The sequence below is a fragment of the Misgurnus anguillicaudatus genome, chromosome 22 (genome assembly GCF_027580225.2).
Source record: "Misgurnus anguillicaudatus chromosome 22, ASM2758022v2, whole genome shotgun sequence".
In the NCBI taxonomy this organism is placed as follows: Eukaryota; Metazoa; Chordata; class Actinopteri; order Cypriniformes; family Cobitidae; genus Misgurnus; species Misgurnus anguillicaudatus.
Genome location: NC_073358.2, coordinates 41,514,625 through 41,535,472, shown reverse-complemented (window position 1 = coordinate 41,535,472; position 20,848 = coordinate 41,514,625). Strand labels below are relative to the sequence as shown.

Here is a 20,848-nt window from a genome sequence, read left to right as displayed (position 1 = left end):
CTTGGCAGAACTCTCTGCAATCTCCAAGAATCTAATATCCTCTCTTGATAATCCTTGCTCTTCTGTAACTTGCTCATTGAAATCATGGTTATATTGTTGAGACAACATCTCCTCCAACCTACACACAGAAATCCTGTTGACCACTGCAGAACAGTCTTCATCCTCAAAGTTGCCTGCATGCAAAGGACCATTAATGACCCAACCCAAAGCCGTTCTTATGGCATAAGGGCCATCTCCATGGCTGTTTATGACTTCCCAAGGCTCCAACATCTTGGGTGCGTTGTTTCCAATCAACAAGTCAACGTTGGCCATTATGCGAGGAGCTTTAACCTTTGCCAGGTAAGGCCACTTTGACAACTCTTCCTTAGACACAATGTTGTCAGAACTTACTGGCATCTGTTTCTGTGTAAGCGTTTGTGGAAGCTGATAGAAGATGTTACCATCAATAGCAGAGACTTCTAAACTTGAGAGTACGTAGGCTGGTACAACCTTTTCCTGTCCCATAGTTTGTAGTAAAAACTGAGTTTTTCTTCCAGGAAGATTAAGTCGCTGCATAAGGCTTTCAGTGCAAAAGGTTGCTGAACTGCCAGGATCTAGAAATGCATACGTCTGTATTATCTGATCTCCTTTACTGCTTTTAACTTGAACTGGTAAGATAGAAAGTAGACAGCGATCTTTTCCGGCCCCTGTATGGCCACATGTTTCAGTAGTTCCTAAGAACTTACATGCGTCTGATTCCTTGGAGATGATGTCTGCATTGGCTGTATTTCTGTCAATGTGAAGCACAGTGGGATGGGGCTGATTACATATCTTACAAGTCAACCGCTTGCCACAGTTACGACTCATGTGCCCAGCACTTAAGCAACCAAAGCAAAGCTCTTTCTCCTTCAGAAAGTCCATTCTTTCCCTATGCTTCTTACTCTTAAATTGCATACAATTCTCCAATACATGATGTTTAGCACAGTACACACATAATGAAATCACCTTGGGATTGTTTGTTGGCAATTCTGTTCTTATATTAGAGGTTTCTAGAGACTTCACAGGTGCAACATTAGTGGCAAAGATGTTTCCTTTAGCTTTGCCTTCTAGACGCAGTTTTGGTCGATTGACAGGTCTTGTGCTAACTGGCAAGTCCCTGATATCACCAAACAAGGGATCCATCAAGATGCTTACTTGTCTTTCAATAAATCCTACAAGATCTTTGAATGAAGCTCTACAATCAGTAGTTTCCAGAATGTTATGTGCAACAGTTCTCCACCGCTCTCTGAGCTTGTAAGGCAATTTAGATATAAGAGCCCTCATATTGCTTGGCATATCCAACTCCTGAAGATACTGCAATTCCTCAGCGACATTACAGCAGCCACGTAAAAATAGAGCATAAGACTGTAAAGCATTGACATCCTCACCCTTTATTATGGGCCAAGACAAGGCTCTTTCCAAGTAAGCAGTGGCGATCTTGTACTTATTCCCAAAATGTTCCTGTAATAGCTGTTTTGCCTTAGTGTAGCCAAAGTCAGGGTTCAAATGTAGACAACTACGTACAAGCTCCCTTGGCTGCCCCCTAGTGAACTGTTCCAAGTAGTATAAGCAATCACTATTGCTTGCCTTTTCCTCAACTCCCTTTTCAAACATCCTGATAAATGAAACATACTGAAGAGGATCTCCATCAAATAAAGGAATCTCTCTTGATGGTAAAGATGCAGAACATTGCTGTTGAACAAGAGCTGCTGTTATTTCATTTTGTTTTTGCATTATAGTGACAATGTCACCATACTGACTTTCAATGTTTGGCCGAGAAATCCTATCCGATGTAAGAGGTCCATGAGGTTGAACTGATGTGTGTCCTAATGTGTGCTGAGAATTCCAATCCGATGGAAGAGGTCCATGAGGTTGCACTGATGTATGTCCTGGTATATGCTGGGAACTCCAATCAGATGCAAAAGCTCCATGAGGTTGAACTGATGTATGTACAAATATTTGTTGGGAATTCTGCCTTCCTGAGTTTGTACATTCCTGCCAAGGCTGCTGCCGAATTTCCTGATATGACTCAGAAGATGCCAAAGGCGGATTCACTGCTAATGCTTGATATGCAGTTTTGCCATGGACATTAAGTTCAAACTCTTCTGCCATTGGATTTAAGATAGTTGTGGATGCCTTTCCTTGCTCCTTTTCCAGTTGAGAATTCACAATACGAGAGACTTGTGAAACACTGCGATTGTCAAAAGCCTGTAAAACTGCAAGTTTGGCAGTGGACTCTGCTAGCATAGCTTTTAGCTCCAGTTGCTCCTTTTTCCTCTTAATCATCTGCTCTTGCTCCTCCAAGGCATGCCTTTCCTTTAATGTTGCCATACGAGCAAGCAGTGCAGCCTTATTTGCCTCAGCTATGACTCTGGCAGAAGAAACACTCTTGCATGTACTTGCTTTACTTGAATGTTTACTCCCAACATTTGAAATACTATCTTCTGGATTAACACCATCAACCTTATCATTCATTACCTCATTCATAGTAATTTCATCATTTTCATTACATGATACCCACATTTTGACCTCAGAAATAAAATCATTGTTTACAATCATTTTGGCTTTAAACCATATGTCATGTTTTTCTTTCTCACTTTCAGGTAACATACCCAACAAAGAATCATGAATACATCTTGCTTCATCACACAAATTTAAGAAGTCATCAAAAACACTTTGCACCCCCTTTATATGTCTTTGTTGCATCAGGCCTTGTACCTTTTTTCTTAAATTTGCAGCTTTAGTTAGTACAGATTTTCTATTACACTGCAACCTTTCAACCTTTTCAGCAAATGCTTTAGGAGTTAACTTTACAACACGTTTTTGTTTGTCTATTGGAACATCAACATCAATACAAACACTATCGTTCAATTGAAGCGCTTCCATTTGACTATGCACAGCTTCAGCTGTCTCCATAATCCACAGAATGTTCAAAACACGATGTAAACAATTAACAACGATAGTTCGTAAAGTTAATTATTTTCTTTGATAACCAATGCATTGGATTTTTGTCCCACAATGTGTGCACACATAGTTAAATGGCCATTCAACAATAAGTAGCGCTACTAGACATACCTTTTCACGTTGGGCGCCATTATGGAACAAAAGGATCTCTGCTGGTGTTTGTAAAACAGCTCCAATGTATTTCCTTGTGCTGATGATGGTCCTTATCCCAGTAGAAAAGATGTGCATGTATACTCCACAGATTTGCGTTGTCCTCATATCATGGTTGCAGCATTTCAGATGTAAATCCACGTATGATTACTCCAAATAACAGACAAAACAAAGTTTTTTGACTAAATGAAGCAGCTAAGTCTATACTTAAAGCAGCTGAGGGTTGCTGGACGGTGTATTTGTACGCGCTCACTTGGCTTAAGTTAAATGTCATTAAATCAATGTCCACTCACCATTTGAATGCTCAGAGTATTCATTTTATTTAATGTGTTGCATTGTTGTAACAGCATGGCCTTGTGATACGGTCAAAAAACTGTGTGTTCACCTTCCTCCAGCAACACCTGTCACCTGAAGGAAGGTTCCTACCTATATTCACTGAATATAGAACAGTGACACCTAGTGGACACCTTTATAAGACAAATGGCTCTTACATTAGTCTAAATGGATTTATTGCGTTTTGGAACCAAACGCTTAATTTTTAAGTTGAATTAACTCAACATTTTAAGGCAAACAAGCAACCCACCTTCCTAAGTTAAACCAACAAGTACAAATTCCTGCAGGGGCCAGATGCCTCAAAATCGTCATGGGTAATAATGTTTTATTTTAAATCTCTTTTATTTACATTTGGGAAGAAGTGAGGTTTTAAGATTCTTCCATTCTCTGCTATTTTGCGGTCCCTAATTTTACTAAATGTATGATTTTTCCCCCTTATTTTCACAGTGAATTAAAAACTGCAGTCGAGAATATGTATTCAAATGAATGGAGTGAAATAAATATTGGGCAAAAGATGACAACATACAAATCTGCAACACATGAATATATAACGAAACAGAATACAGTAAAACAACAAAAAGAATCCAAAACTTAAAAAAAATCACAACTGTACACTGGACCAATTAAAATAAATCTATAAATAGCATATTAGCATTGCTTCAAAAACTCCCATTCAAAGTTTTAAAAGTAAGCGTGACACAAGTCGTCACACAGCGTTTCTATTCCAACAACTGTTCAAACAAAAGTGCTTCTCAAACCATTGCAGTTGCTGTTGTGAGACAAATCGCTCGCAGCTGCGTCACAATAATTCATCGCAACAATTTCACAGGCAGCCATATATTTCATAACACCACCTAAAAGTAACACACGCACACTTCTCACCGACTCTTTTATGTGATCGCGACAAGACGACATCACGCTCCTGTCATGCACACGTTCTGCCGAGAAATTTGGCGGCAAGCACCTCCTCAAACACACATACAGACAGACAGACATGGACACATGTTCTCAAATAGCCAGGGTCTCTCTTTCCCACTGGGGTTAAATATAGCAAGGTGCCCTTGCTTCGTTCTGGGCCAGAGAAAACAGCTTCAGGTTTAACAGGTTTAACCCAAAAATCCTGCACTTAATTCCTTAGGTTTACATTGACAAACCATGGGGTGAAAAATTGTCTGATCCACAGTATTAAGCTCGCATAGTGTAAAATGTATACATATTTTGTATAATCATAAACTGTACAATACAGCATAGGCCCAACAAAAGACAGAATTATTATCATGAAATACATAAACTGAATAGGAAACCTTTTGGTTTCTAAATGCATGATTATATTTGAGCTGAATTGTAAAATCTGCATTTAGCATTTCCAATTTTGTTCATTACCCAATGAGAACAGACCTATTTTTAGGTCGCCGCCCACCAGTCGATATCCACTTGCTGTAATCTGTGCTGCAGGGCTGCAGTATTTGTTTCGTCTGTATGAAAGCTGTACAGACAGATCATTGACTCTTACCTTTCATTTCCTCGTCCTCCACTGTGGCATTACTGCTATCCGATGACTCCTGAGATAATCAGACACAGATCACAGATCATAGTTAGGCAATGCTTTCAATTTTGTTGAAAGACCATAAACTAAGTCCTTAACGCACACACACACACACACATATGCACACGCCATAAATTAACATCTCAACATCAGAGCTCTGGGGATCACACACGCAATTAACCATTAAGTGATGCATGGCAATGTCAGCAAGACAATTAAATCACACTTGTTATATTTGTTACACCCCCAATCAAACAAAAACATACATAATATGACGCAAAGGCCAGATCTCTTTTGGGAAAACACATGAACTGCATACTTTGCCCAACTTTAGTTTCAAAAATACACTATGCTGAAATTTTAAGATAAGCCCTGGTTAGTAAGATATACTCTTTGGATACAGATAATGCTTCCACAGTGAGCATTGAATTCTTGTTCATGTTTAAGAGCTTGATAGGTCTATAAAAGCAGCCTGAATGGCCTCAATACAGGATTTCACCCCAGGTATAACACTCTATAACAGCTATGATGTCAAAGAAACACCTGTTAACATTATTTTTTGTCTTTACAGTACCCATAAAATGTGCAACAAGGATGCCAATAATAAATGTGACCCTGGACCACAAAACCAGTCAATGATCCATTTTATGCCAAAAATCTTTAGGATATTAAAGGGACACTCCACTTTAAAAAAAAAAAAAATTCATTTTCCAGCACCCCCAGAGCAAAACATCCGATTAGCTGATCTTCGGGTCCGGCAGTACCACTCCCAGCACAGCCCAGCATAATCCATTGAATCTGAATAGACCATTAGCATCGCGCTAAAAAACAAGTGTTTCGACATTTTTCCCACCTAAAACTGCAGGAGGCGCAATGATATTACGCAGCAGCCGAAAATAGTCCCTTAGTAACTTTCAATGGAAATGGATATTTTTGGGCACTGCGTAATATCATTGCGCCTCCTGCAGCCATGTTACGGCAGCAAAGTCCTTGATTATTACGGCAGAATGAGAGTATAGTTCCTAGCCATATCTGCCTAGAAAATCACAACCCTACATTTTCTGTCGGTCTTATTACACAATGTAACTACAGAAGAGTCAAGTTTTAAATAGGAAAAATATAGAAACTCTCTGGTTATTTTTTAGCGCGATGCTAATGGTCTAATCAGATTCAATGGATTATGCTAAGCTATGCTAAAAGTGCTAGCGCCAGACCCGGAGATCAGCTGAATGGATTACAAAACTGTAAGAATCAAATGTTTAACTCTAGGGGAGCTGGAAAATGAGCATATTTTAAAAAAAGTGGAAAATATTTTGTAAATGTCCTAGCATAAATATATAAAAAAATGTATTTATCATTAATAATATGTGTTGCTAATGACTTCATTTGGAGAACTTTAAAAGGTGATTTTCTCAATATTTTGATTTTTTTGCACCCTCAGATTCCACACTTTCAAATAGTTGTATCTCGGCCAAATATCTTCCTATCTTAACAAACCATACATCAACTGAAGGCGTATTTATTCAGCTTCCAAATGATTTATACACCTCAATTAAAAAAAAATAAAACTGACCAGTATGAGTGGTTTTGTGGTCCAGGGTCATAAACAATAATCTACCTATAAATAAATTGGCTTATTTTCAAGAAGTAATAAGGCACTCGAGGCGTGCTATATTGTAAATGTAGTCATAGATGAAGGTAACATATTCGCAATATAGCACAGCCTCTCGTATATTATTGCTCGTATTTGTAGGATACAGAGAATGATGCTCTACAGCAAATAAAGAGGCGGCGGCGGCCATGGTCACCTGGAAATGGGACAATGCACCTAACCAATGCACATAACCATAGCGATCACAGAGGACACCAGTTCCTACTGTATATAGGCCATAAGTATGTGGGCCGATATTATTAGGTGTTCCTTAAAAAGGCTTTTGTTCTTTCATTCCATCAACTACACTGAGCTGCAGACCTTATTACACCTTTACAAAGAAATTATCAAAATAAACGCATAGAGACAGAGCGCAACGCGTCATAACCTGAAAATCCATCCGTCTCCATTGACTTATTGCGAGAGGCTGCCTCCCCGTCACTTCCGGCTCACAACAAAAAGCAGAAAAATGCCCAAAAGCTGCCGTGAGACAGGGCCCACAGGTAACAAGCCAAAAAAAACCCAGAAATAAGCCTCTATAAGCTGTCGACCCCAAAAAACAAGCGTTTAAAAACACAAAAGTGGATACAGTGGATAACTTTTCATAGTACTACTATTATTAGAATTACGCCCACTGGAGGGAAATGTAGTCTGTGATCCACTTTTGTGTCTTTAAACGCTCGTTTTTCAGGGTCGACAGCTTATAAAAACGTATTTCTGTTTTTTTATCTTTTTAGCTGTACACCTTATCACACTGCAGCTTTTAGGCATTATTCTGTTTTTGTTATAAGCCAGAAATGACAAGGAGGCAGCCTCACGTAATACAAAGTCAATGGAGATAGTTGGATTGTTCCTCTCCTGGTGGGCTTTGTTTTCAAATTAGCGTAACTGCGCTCTGTAGCTCTATAGGTAATTGGGCGGTGGGGTTATGTAAATATGCCCCCATATGTAAATATCCCCTTCTGAATAATACAACACAATTATATGATTTATAATAAATTATCAAGGACCCCCCTGGCGAAGCATGCAGGACAACCAGGGGTCCCGCACCCCACTTTGAGAACTCCTATCCTAAACAATCACAAATTTCCACCCAAAGCAGTGTTTGTGTTTAATACATAAGTAAAAAACTACAAAAGGCTATTTAAGAGGCAGTATAAAGTATTTAAACATCAGCCATATCACCCACAAAGTTGAAGCTGCTTGTTTTAAAAGCTGCACTTTCAATTTTCACCACAAGAGGTCTCTACGTCTCACAGTTTTAATGAACACAGTGAAAAGCAGAGACCTGATACAGCAGGTTTAATATTCTTATCATGACACACATTTCCAACTGTTGCTCTGCAGCCTCATGCTACAAACATCTGATGTGTCAAGTGTCATTTCCCATCATCAAGATCATTAATGAAATTACTACAATACAAGCGGTTCATTTAGCTCCACACAACATACGGTTTATTACGACATGCGCTTCCCTTAAATAAACGTAACTCATTCACATGTTGTTCATTTAAAAGCCGAAACCTGTTAATAGCAGGCTACATGGTAGCTATTTTAAACAAAATTGTACTAATAAAAACTTTAAAAGGGTCACACATGCAGAGATGATGCAAGTTCAGATGATGTCATAGTCTATAGTCACGTTAGCAGAAATGCATTGTGGGGATGCAGATCAAACAGGATGGGTAGTGGGAAAGAGGAGGTGGGGGGTACCTTAAGCCCATCCACTGCATTATGGATGACAGTGGTCTGCGCCTCCTACAGAGTGAAAGGGGAGGAGGGTGGTGAAAAGACATGAGGAGAAAAATGAATATGATAGAGATATAAAGAGAGAGAGTGTGTGGGAGGGTAGGTGGGTGGGTGTGTAAGTTGCCAACCCAGTAAAAATGAACAAGCGAAACATCACCACAAACCAGTTTCGAAAACATTTACTGCGCATTTATAATCTAGAGGGTCTAATATTTCAAAACAACAACATTGTGATATTAAACTATTGTGGTTGCTATTGCATCTTGATTGTGTGTTTATTTCCTTTGTGTACGTGTCATCCCGGAAACCTGCCAGCTAGACGCACGTCAGACGGCCTAAATCTGTAATGCACAATTTCTCTTGCAGGAAGTAACATTCCCTCACGGTCCAATCAGCAGCCTCCATCATTATGAGGTATTCATCGCCATGACAACCGTTGCCCTGTTCAACAGGCAGCAGTCACAAGCTAAGGTTATGATGATGAACACAGAGGGTCTACATATGCAAATGCTAACCAACTAACACTACTATGTAATGGATTTGGGATCGTAAATGATGGGTAAATTGATGGATGGGCCAGCTGATTGTCAATTAACATTCAAGCCTTTAATTTTTAACAATAATGCTCTTATTTACTATGTGGTCAAATTTGTGACTCTCTCTGTGTATATTAAACATTATAAATGGCCATTTTAGAGCAATACATAAACATCTCCTACACAACTGTACGGTTGATAGTAAAACCGAAAGGGAAGCTATGAAACAAAGCACTAAGGCTTGAGCCTTTACTGATCATAAACACCTCCTCACTTTAAGGTTGGGTAACTATATCTGCACCATAAAACATGCTACACTTATACCTACGCACAGACGGCAGGACATAAACTGCACACACAGACATAATTTAAAGGGCAACTATGAGGCAACTTAAATATTTTGATGTGTTTGGCCACGTGATGCTTGAAACGCATGTCATGTTTCAAGCAGTAACCTCCTCCTTCCTTAAAGGGACAGTTGACCTAAAATAAAAATCTGTCGTTGTTAATTCACCCTCATGTTGTTCCAAAAAATTATTTGAAACAACCTAAGCGTTGAGTGATGAATAAAAATAAATTTGGGGGCAAACTGTCCCTTTAATGCTAAGGATTCACTTCAAAACTGAGCTTTACAGAGCATCCAAAAATATGTATAGAGAAATCAATCCATCTTCTTTAAAGGAATAGTCTACTCATTTTCAATATTAAAATATGTTATTACCTTAACTAAGAATTGTTGATACATCCCTCTATCATCTGTGTGCGTGCACGTAAGCGCTGGAGCGCGCTGCGACGCTTCGATAGCATTTAGCTTAGCCCCATTCATTCAATGGTACCATTTAGAGATAAAGTTAGAAGTGACCAAACACATCAACGTTTTTCCTATTTAAGACGAGTAGTTATACGAGCAAGTTTGGTGGTACAAAATAAAACATAGCGCTTTTCTAAGCGGATTTTAAAGAGGAACTATATTTTATGGCGTAATAGCACTTTTGGGAGTACTTCGACTCGGCACAGTAACACCCTCCCTCTCCCATTATGAGAGTGAGAAGGGGAGCGGACTTTTCAGGCGAGTCGAAGTACTCCCAAAAGTGCTATTACCCCATAAAATATAGTTCCTCTTTTAAATCCGCTTAGAAAAGCGCTACGTTTTATTTTGTACCACCAAACTTGCTCGTATAACTACTCGTCTTAAATAGGAAAAACGTTGATGTGTTTGGTCACTTCTAACTTTATCTCTAAATGGTACAATTGAATGAATGGGGCTAAGCTAAATGCTATCGAAGCGTCGCAGCGCGCTCCAGCAGTTCTTAGTTAAGGTAATAACATATTTTAATATTGAAAATGAGTAGACTATTCCCCTAACTGCCTGAAGGCGTTGCAAACATGGTTGCCTATGCATCGTTTCCACCAATGGTACGGTACAGTACAGTATGGGTCGGGCTTATTTAAAAGGCGTGGTGTATGCAGCCGGAAAGTATTGATCGACATCATCCTCACGCAAAGAAAAAAACAACACCGTAAACAACAGTGACATACAGCAGAAGTGATGCAACTTCCCTAAAGGGGTTCACACTGCAAGTAATTCCAATTTAATTTTCCCATCCTTTCAACTGACAGTCCACACTGTCAATTACCAAGTAATAAAATCAGATATAAACACTATCCTGGTTTTAAACACACACCACACAAAAGAACAAATAGATATTTACAGTTTCAAAGGGATGCAGGTAGAGTGATAAACAGAATGGACGAATGGAGGGAGGTAGCAGAGGAGAAAAGGATTTAGAGAGGTAAATACCAGTGCAGGAGAGGGAAGGTTTCCTTTGGGACTGGTGACTATGCTGTTTTTGGTGCTGTTTGTCTGGGGCTGTGCAGGGAAACATAACACACATTCAGTTTAAAAAAGGGTCCGGTTACAAAGGAAAGGAAGGGAGAGATTGACATGCAAGCGTACACACACACGACATCTATAACAAGAGGTAATTAATGTGCCGCCCACTGCGTATTTTCATGAAACAATGATATTTTTCATGAAACAATGTTCTGTAGCAGAAAAAGGGAAAGGGTCACGACTCACTAGTGATGCCCATAAAATGCTTTTTGCGATTAGACTTCCTAAATTAATCCATTATACCAATTAGACTCATTACCAACAAATGCAAATTAGTGCTTGATGTCCGCTTATACTCAGGGTCCCTCAGGCCTAATTTCTATTGGCTTGTTATGATATCATGTTGACTGTCCTCCCTTCATACGACAAGAGAGGTTGTTAGTATGGAGTATGGCTGCTACGAGAGGGAGGTTTGGATAATTGCTAACATAAAACCACAATTACTAGAGACACATAAACATAAAACAATCACTGCAAAACAAATTAATGGGTATGGCATATACAGTACTGTGCAAAAGTCTTAGGCCACCATGCCACAATTAGATTAGTTGTTTTTGCAATGTTATAGTGATCATATATAATTGTTTCTCAGTCTCTTTAATAGAATACAGCCAGAAAATACAAGAAATGTGTATGTAGTATTAAAAACTGTGTAAAAATGTAAACTGATATGTCAAGTTTTTAGGGTAAACTCCCCTTCCACTTGAGCAATAGCAGGAAACTGCAGGATCTCTTAAACCTAAATAAAATTAAATCCTAATTTCTAATTTTAAAGAAATTAGTATTTTTACTTCATTTTGCTCAAAACCACTCAAGACGTGTTAAGTGCCAAGAGAGGTCACAATAAACAAACACCGACAATGCCTAAAGAAGACAATTAGTCCTAAAATAAATTTATTTTTACATTTTTTTGTACATATTTCCTCTATTTTCTGTTTGTATCTTAATAAAATAGATTGAAAAATGAATATGAATGGACATTAAAACTTCTAAAACAACAAGTCTGGTGGTGGCGGCCCAAGACTTTTGCACACCACTGCATACACACAAACACAAGTGCCTTTGGTACTATACACACACACACACACACACACACACACACACACACACACACACGTTTACCAGTTTTCCAACTTAAGTCCGAGTCAAGACCACGACCAGAGATGAAGTGGTGAGTCCGAGCCAAGACCGATTCCAGATAAAGCGGTCTCGACTCAGACTCAACACTCCCTCCGGTCCTGGCCTGACTGGGACCCGAGTTGGACTGACGTTTACTTACCCATGTAAAAAAAAACCTTTTATCTACTATTTTATAGCTATTTTACAAAAGAGGACATCCCCAAATGCTCAGGTTTTGTAAACCTTTTGGGTGTTTCTATTAAAGTACGATTAATAATATAAATAAAGGGGGTCAAATAATTCCTATATGGTGAAGCAAATTTCTTTAGACCCACAAATACGAGAAACATATAAAAAAGTATGTATTGGACCCCCAGAATCCTGCAAGTGAAATGTAAAGTGATGATGCAAGAAGATTTGAGGATGTAGTGCGGTTGAACACCTGAGATAACACAAATGGTATTTACAGAATTGAACAAATATCTTCAAAAACAAGAAAATGCACTCAGCATTCCTGATAAGGGCTAAAAAATGCCTAAAAAGGACTTGAGTTGATTGTATCTTAAAATGGTTTACATTATTCAAATCGCAAGAATTTCAGCTTTCCAAAGATATGTGACTTGTTTAGATTTTTGTTTTCGAGTTAATGCAGTGCAGGGTTCCCACACCTTAGTTAACTTCAAATTCAAGGACCTTTCAAGGACTTTCCAGGTCCAATACCCTCAAATTCAAGGACTAAATGTGGGGACACATTTCAAGTAAGAGCAAGGTTACATCGTGTTACCTTTTAAGATACATTGTTACAGTTCCCTTTCGAGGGAACTCGCTCTGCGTCACTGCGGTGACACTTTGGGTACGCCTCCAAGGGTAAGTGCGTCTAAAAGTGTATATCAAATTCAACCAATGGTGAGGCTTAACGACAAAGACAGGGTGACGTGGAAGCCAGAAAGTATATCGGTATCTGAAATATTGCCAAAGACGGCGTTACAGGGACGCACGCAGTATGGCAAGGGAGACGCAGCGTCTTTTTCCCTTCTCAAGGAACAACAGTTACATACGTAACCCAAAACTTTTTCATGTGTCAAACACAACTATGCAAAAAAGCATTTTGGTATGAATCAACATTTAAGCATGTGTGCTTAAAAAGTCTAGAATTTTTATGATATCATCTTACACAACACAGGGAATAATATGGATTTTTTTCCAGAAAAACTTCTTGCATAAAATAGATTCAAGCACTTTCAATGACCTGTATCTATGTTTGTATATTTTCAAAAACTTCTCATGGCCTTGATTTTTTTCCACTGGATTCACAAACTTTCAAGGATTTCAAGAACCTGTGGGAACCCTGGCAGTGTCCTTCCCACGGTACACTGGATTTTTAATGGGTTAAAAAACAAAATGTTACCCTGCAGGTCAACCTATGTAGGACAAAGACCCCTCCAACATGACCTTTATAAACCTTCAAGTGATTCATGTTAAGCGAAGTACCACATGCATAAGGAAACCCAGGAGGTGCGTGGTGCTGTCCGTGGAAATTGGTCACAATTATTTAGAGAAGGTTAAGAAAGAAAGAAATGAGGAAAAGGTGAAATACTAAACTAATAGGTGGGAAAGATAAAAAAAATTATGACCAGCCTTATAAAACAGTATTTCATTTACAAGACATCATACGGATCCTGTGATCCAAAGATATGCAGGATCTGAAGAAAGAGTTTCAGGAAAGGTGTTGGTTCAAACGTAGAAAGATGTACGAAAGGTGTAAATTGAACAACATTCTCACCATGTACTGAATGGTTGAGCTCGACTTCCGCTTCTAAAGAGAAAATGAGAGGGAGAGAAAAATGAAGGGGATGTTTGAAAGCATGTGAGACCGTATATTAAAAAATTGAGCTGGTGGCTTTCTGTGGGGAAGATCAAAGCATACATCTCAGGATATTAGAGTTGTATACTGCTTAAAGATAACAATTAAAGGATCATTTTGGAGAACATAAGAAAGTTTGGGTTGCTAGCAGGACAATATGATTTGGAAAAACCCAAAGCAAGAGAAGGAAGGAAAGTGAAGGCGCAATAGGAGAGAGAAAAGTGTGGACAAAAGAGCTGGAGACACAAAAGGAAAGAGAGGAAGAATAATCAATAAATGCAAAGTCAACTGATCAAGAATCAGTTTGTGCCCCATGACGGTTACTGGAATTATGTGCAAGGACATGCAGGGATGCTGAGAGAGAAAACCAAAGACTGACTGCACAGCATTTTTGTCCTAAAACAGGCAGCCAAGAACTGGTAGCATAAAGCACGCAATGTTCTCAGAAGTGTTTTGCTTGAAAATGCAGACACATAACTCCCATTAATTGCAACTGCTGTATAAAAACGCCTCCGATTCGAAAGCAGAGTTGCATAACCAGCGTAAAGATTAGACACAAAGTAAAAAAGCTTTGGTTAATTCGAAAAATAGCGACAGCAACTATAAAAAGAGCAGCTCAGCGTGATCTCTGGATTTTGAGACGGAGGGAAAAGGTGAAAGGAGGAGTAATCGTAAAAGGGCAGAAGAAGAGAAAGCTTTTAAAATGGCTGGAGAGGACGTGGGGGAGCCTGTTGCTAGGCGATGAGAGGAGCGCTGTGCTGCTATTTTCGTCTCAAGAGTTTCCAGGGTTTCAGACTCGTGGCTATTCTTGGAACCAGAGTCACATTCCCAGCTGAGCTATTTCTCTGCTCGAACACACCGAGACATACACGCGTACATAAATACACACTGATTTAGCAGGTGTGAATCACAGAGGTGGTGGTAAAGTAGACGCAGGTACCTGGGAAGCAAAACATTTTTTATTCATTTCTAAATCCTGTTTTATGAATCATAAAATAACTAGGCTAACTATGGCTCTTGCGGAAGATACCTTAGATTCCTCAATGACATTACGGCCGGGGTTATATCATTCTGCTTAATATCTCTCAGGCACCCACAGGCACTGAAGGAAATAAAAACTAATTTCATCCCCTCTTTCAGGGGTATCAGTGTCTCCACGGACGGATAGAGTTTGATATGGTGTATGGTAACACCTTACATTGGCTCATTACTAAGTAAAATACTCTATACTGGGGTTTTTAAGAAATCTGCAGTGTTTTTACATTTTGGTACTGACTTTGGGACGTGGTAGTACCGCAATTTTATTGGTGAATTATTATCAACAAAAATTATTTTAAGTTAGAAGGTATTTATAATTTAAAATGTAGTGCTGTGTCTAATAATTGTGTATATTTAACCACACACACATTCATATATTCATTTCAGAATTGTTTTACTTATATATAATTGTTTTTAATTTATTTTTAATATAGAATATATAAAAATATAAATAAATATATATATATAAACATGTAAATGTTTCTTAAATACATACATGAATGTGTGTGTATTTATTTATACATAATAATTACACACAGCACATACTCATATATTATGCCAAAAATCACTTTTATTTTGTATGCGATTAATCGCGATTAATCTTTGCCCAGCACTACTAAAATGCAATTATTTTTATAATATATAAAAAAAATTTAAAGGCTAGAAGTGTAGATTTTGTTAATGTTCAGACACGTGCTTTGGAAATCTTGTATAGCTTTTTAAGGAACTCTTTGCGAACAAATTACATGCAAAATTTCAGACTTTTTGGAAATATAGTATAGAGCTATACATTTACATAAGGGCCATTATGTCCCCAGAGTATGTATGTGAAGTTTTAGCTTAAAATACCATATAGATAATTTATTATAATTTAAAATTGCCTCGTTGTAGGTGTGAGCAAAAATGTGCCATTTTGGGTGTGTCCTTTTACATGCAAATGAGCTGTGCACTAATGGCCTTTTCCATTGCACAGTACCCCACGGTTTCGGGTTGAGTCAGCTTACTTTTGGGGGCTTTTCCACTGGGTGCAGTACATAGTACCACCTCGGTTGGGGTAGCCTGGTCCAACCAGACTCTCGTACCTTCATTTCATTTGTACAGAGAGTCTGGCCACGCTCCATTGCAAAGCGTTACTTCTGTTAAGGAGGGTCCTCTGTTGAAGTTTAAAAATATAGGATCTGCCCAAAGTCACTCAGGATCTGCCATAGGCGATCACTAATGTGTGGTCGTGACGTATATCATGCACCGAAACCCGGCCGGAAACAACAAGTCCGAACGATCAAACCAACTTAAGAAAACGTAGCAAACATTGTTCTTGCTCCGGCTTTAACTTTTGTATATTTGGCAGTTTTGCAACAGCGGACCGAATAGCTTTTCTCACGTCTTTCTCCGCTGCAATTACTGAACTACACCTCAAACTTATGCACGACCTCAACGTCATCGTTCTTAGCCACCCCCCTCTGTTCCCTGATTGGACCTGCAGATTTTTGCAGGAGAAAACGAAACTCTACACAGCAGTCCCAGATGTAGTACTGAAGCAAAATGAAAATTAAGCGGAAGCACGTAGGAGGGCGGAGCCAGGCTACGGTTTGGGTTCCGAGCGACCTGAGCTGATACCAAAACGGGACGCAAAAACACTATAGATCACTGATTGGTCTGAGAGAATCGTCACTACCAGCGTCATCGCTATAATGTAAAAGATTAGCTTTACCTTCATGCTAGCTTGCGCTGTCTCGAGTAAACCTGTTGTCATCTGTGCTTTGCTGTAAGTTTCCAAACTCCCTTTTAGCGATGAAAAACATGAACCAGTTGAGAATCAGGAACACCATAACAGTTTTTTTCCAGACTTGCAGTTTGTGGCGGCACATTCGTGATGCGCAAGTCCGCATATGTGCTTAAATGCAACTTAAATGAAGCTCAGCGGAGCGCGTCAACTGACGCCATGGGTGTTTGTACAGAAACTGTCATGTGAGAAAGAGGTAGTGATAAACGCAATGTGCAAACATCTATTTGTGGTCAATTTTAATTTTGTGGCGGACTGAGAAATAAATGAATGTATGGGAATGTACAACAATGCTCTCACTGTATGATGTCACAGCAGTAGGCAGCGCAAATATAACGACACGCCTATAATCCCTCCCACTCCAAAGTGTTACTGAACTCGATGGAAAAGCTAAAAAGCCAAAATGAGGTGAGCTGACCCGACCTGACTGCAATCAAACTGTGTGGGGTACTATGCAATGGAAAAGTGCCATAAATGGCAGTGCTGTGGTTGGATTGTACCAATTAAGGGGCGGTATTATCCCCTTCTGACATCACAAGGGAAGCCAAATTTCAATGACCTATTTTCACATGCTTGTGCAGAATGGTTTACCAAAACTAAGTTACTGGGTTGTTCTTTTCTTTTACACATTTTCTAGGTTGATAAAAGCACTGGGGACCCAATTATAGCACTTAAACATAGAAAAAGTATTTTGAGTCATAGATCTGACAGCAAGGTGCAATGAGCTTTGAAGAGGATGAGTAAATCAAATTTCCTCTGTTACTGATCACAAAACAGTGAGATTTTTTGAAAGAAATCTTTTCTGTTCACACAAACACACGCACAAAACAAAATATAAAAGACAGCACTTGTGTATGTGACAGAAACACATGCAATACTAAACATACTTTTTTAGCACAGATATTTTAACCAGAAAAACAGTAGGACTGAAAGCCAGGGCGACTGAGAAGTGAAAAGAGATATGTTATTAAGAAGGCACATGGTTAGGGTCTGGGTCACAGGGGTCAGAGGCACAACAGATCTCTTACCTTTACGTCTGCCTTTTTGTTCAGCAAGCTCTTGGCTGCTACAATGGGAAGAAAATAAGAGAAAGGAATTAGCAAAAGTAATTCACAATAAACCATCAACAAATGTTAACAACTCCAGGGTTTATGCAACAGATTGCTAGAACAGATTGTAATGACAACTTCAGATGACACAAAGATATTTATTTAGAGAGATTGGTCTATAAATTCAGATCGCAACATGTACCTGTAATACTTTATCTTAAACGTTATTAGGTAAGAACTTTTTAACAAGTATTATTAATGCTTAACAGATCAACAATTCATGTAACCAAAGTTAAATTAACTATTATCTAAAGATCTGCAGAGCTTATATAATGCAATAATGTTTGCTATTACACGGCTCTTTATTGGAAAACCTAGCCACACAGCCACAAAAATGGATTTCCTAAAAGGATATGCTTGAGTTTTGAATCAGTGTTTTCTACAAATGAGATCATCTCATATATATATATATATATATATATATATATATATATATATATATATATATATATATATATATATATATATATATATATATATATATATATATATATATATATATTGGTGAGTAGCCGTGTAATAAGTGAAATAATGTACAGTCAGCCGGACTTTATTACAAAACTAGATAGAAAAGTTTGTTGACAAACTTTATGTTGGCTTGACAAAGCCTGGCCTGAACGTTAAAAACTGTTTGACAGAAGTTTAGTTTAGTAGGCTATCTGGCTGTTAGTATGTTTAAGTATGAAGCTAGCCTGATTTAGCATGAAGCTAGCATGATTAGCCTGAAGCTAGCATGAAGCTAACATGATTAGCATGAAGCTAGCATCAAGTTAGCATGATTAGCATGAAGCTAGCATGATGCTAACATGAAATAGCATGAAGCTAGCATGATGCTAACATGAAATAGCATGAAGCTAGCATGATGCTAACATGAATTAGCATGAAGCTAGCATGAAGCTAACATGATTAGCATGAAGCTAGCATCAAGTTAGCATGATTAGCATGAAGCTAACATGATGTTAACATGAATTAGCATGAAGTTAGCATGATGCTAACATGAATTAGCATGAAGCTAGCATGATGCAAACATGAATTAGCATGAAGCTAGCATGATGCTAACATGAATTAACATGAAGCTAGCATGATGCTAACATGAATTAGCATGAAGCTAGCATGATGCTAACATGAATTAGCATGAAGCTAGCATGATGCTAACATGAATTAACATGAAGCTAGCATGATGTTAACATGAAGCTAGCATGATGCTAACATGAAGCTAGCATGATGTTAACATGAATTAGCATGAAGCTAGCATGATGCTAGCATGAATTAGCATGAAGCTAGCATGATGCTAACATGAATTAGCAAGAAGTTAGCATGAAGCTAGCATGATGCTAACATGAATTAGCATGAAGCTAGCATGATGCTATCATGAATTAGCATGAAGCTAGCATGATGCTAACATGAATTAGCATGAAGCTAGCATGATGCTAACATGAATTAGCATGAAGTTAGCATGATGCTAACATGAATTAGCATTAAGCTAGAATGATGCTAACATGAATTAGCATGAAGCTAGCATGAAGCTAACATGAATTAGCATGAAGCTAGCATGATGCTAACATGAATTAGCATGAAGCTAGCATGATGCTAACATTAATTAGCATGAAGCTAGCATGATGCTAACATGAATTAGCATTAAGCTAGCATGATGTTAACATGAATTAGCTTGAAGCTAGCATGATGTTAACATGAATTAGCATGAAGCTAGCATGATGCTAACATGAATAAGCATGAAGTTAGCAAGATTTATTATGAAATTAGCATAAAGTTAGCATGAAACTAGCATGAAGCTAGTATGACTTAGCTTGAAGCTAGCATAAAGCTAACATGACCAAAAGACCCAACCCCCATGTCTCTATGATGTTCAGATCCAGAGATATAAGGCTTTGTTTATTATGTTGCTAGGGTGCTCATATTTGGTTGCTAGGGGCGTGGCTTAATAGCTCAATAAGAATCCTTAGAGGCTGATTGGATGCCTGAGTAAAATGAGCCCACCCCCATGTCTCTGTGACACTGTGCTGCAAAGATATCCATCTGGGCATTTTATAATGGAAGTCTATGGGAGATGTTGCTAGGGTGCCCAAAAATGGTTGCTAGGGGCGTGGCTTAATTGCTATGGGATGATCCAGAGAGACTGATTGGATGCCTGAGTAAAATGAGCCCACCCCCATGTCTCTATGACACTGTAAAGCGAAGATATTCCATCTGGAACGTTTTTATTCCCTTATATGGGCGTGTTTCCTGCCCCGTTATAAGTCAATGGGGAATTTTGGGGGCCTCCTACACCCCAGGGGTGAAACTTACACCCCAATGTGATGTATGTTCTTACAGAGCCTGCCAGCCTTTGCAAATGTGGTAACCCACAAGTTTGTACAAATTTCTCGCTTGCAGCTATGACCCGTCAAAGTTTGTCGCAATGTTAAGTCAATGGAAAATTTGGGGTGTTTGAGCGCCCCGTTTAGGAATTCGGTAGGTCCCATCAGTTAGAAAAGGCATAGCACCTATCTACGGACCAGTCTTAAAAGTTTTGTTAAGTTTTGTGGGTGTAGCTTGAAAGCTCTAGGAGGAGTTACAATTGGTAAAAAGTATGAACAGAAGAATAATAATAACTAGATAGGTACATTTCCTGAAGAAAATGTGAGTGGTGCTTGCCGTGGCAAATTTCTGGGGCCAGTATATGATCATACTTTCAGTCACGAGTAAAACGAACCAAACCCCGTCTCTCTACGATGTTCTGATGCGGAGATAAAAGGCTTTGTTTATTTGGTTGCTAGGGTACTGTATTTGGTTGCTAGGGAAAAATTTGACTTCCAATAGTGATTACGCTCCGGGTCACGAGTCAAACGGTCTAACCCCCGTGTCTCTACGATGTTCTGATGCGGAGATATAAGGCTTTGTTTACTCTGTTGCTAGGGTACTGTATTTGGTTGCTAGGGAAAAATTGGCATCCCATAATGATTACCCTCCGAGTCACGAGTCAAACGGTCCAACCCCCGTGTCTCTACGATGTTCTGATGCGGAGATATAAGGCTTTGTTTACTCTGTTGCTAGGGTACTGTATTTGGTTGCTAGGGAAAAAATTGGCATCCCA

At 38.8% G+C, this 20,848-nt stretch overlaps 1 protein-coding gene across 44 annotated transcripts in view; it reads right to left on the bottom strand.

Moving 5' to 3' along the window:
- camk2b1 (calcium/calmodulin-dependent protein kinase (CaM kinase) II beta 1) overlaps nt 1-20,848 on the bottom strand; it is a 106,733-nt gene that overhangs the window by 16,659 nt on the left and 69,226 nt on the right. For 8 of the 44 annotated variants that reach the window (XM_055198744.2, XM_055198753.2, XM_055198743.2 and 5 more), the window contains 5 exons: nt 17,674-17,711; nt 13,744-13,776; nt 10,749-10,817; nt 8,376-8,420; nt 4,979-5,027 (listed from right to left, as the gene is read on the bottom strand). In XM_055198744.2, coding sequence (XP_055054719.2) covers nt 4,979-5,027; nt 8,376-8,420; nt 10,749-10,817; nt 13,744-13,776; nt 17,674-17,711 — 234 coding nt within the window. The remainder of the gene's footprint in view (nt 1-4,978; nt 5,028-8,375; nt 8,421-10,748; nt 10,818-13,743; nt 13,777-17,673; nt 17,712-20,848) is intronic. The other 36 variants (XM_055198757.2, XM_055198746.2, XM_073860331.1 and 33 more) reach the window with 10 other exon arrangements.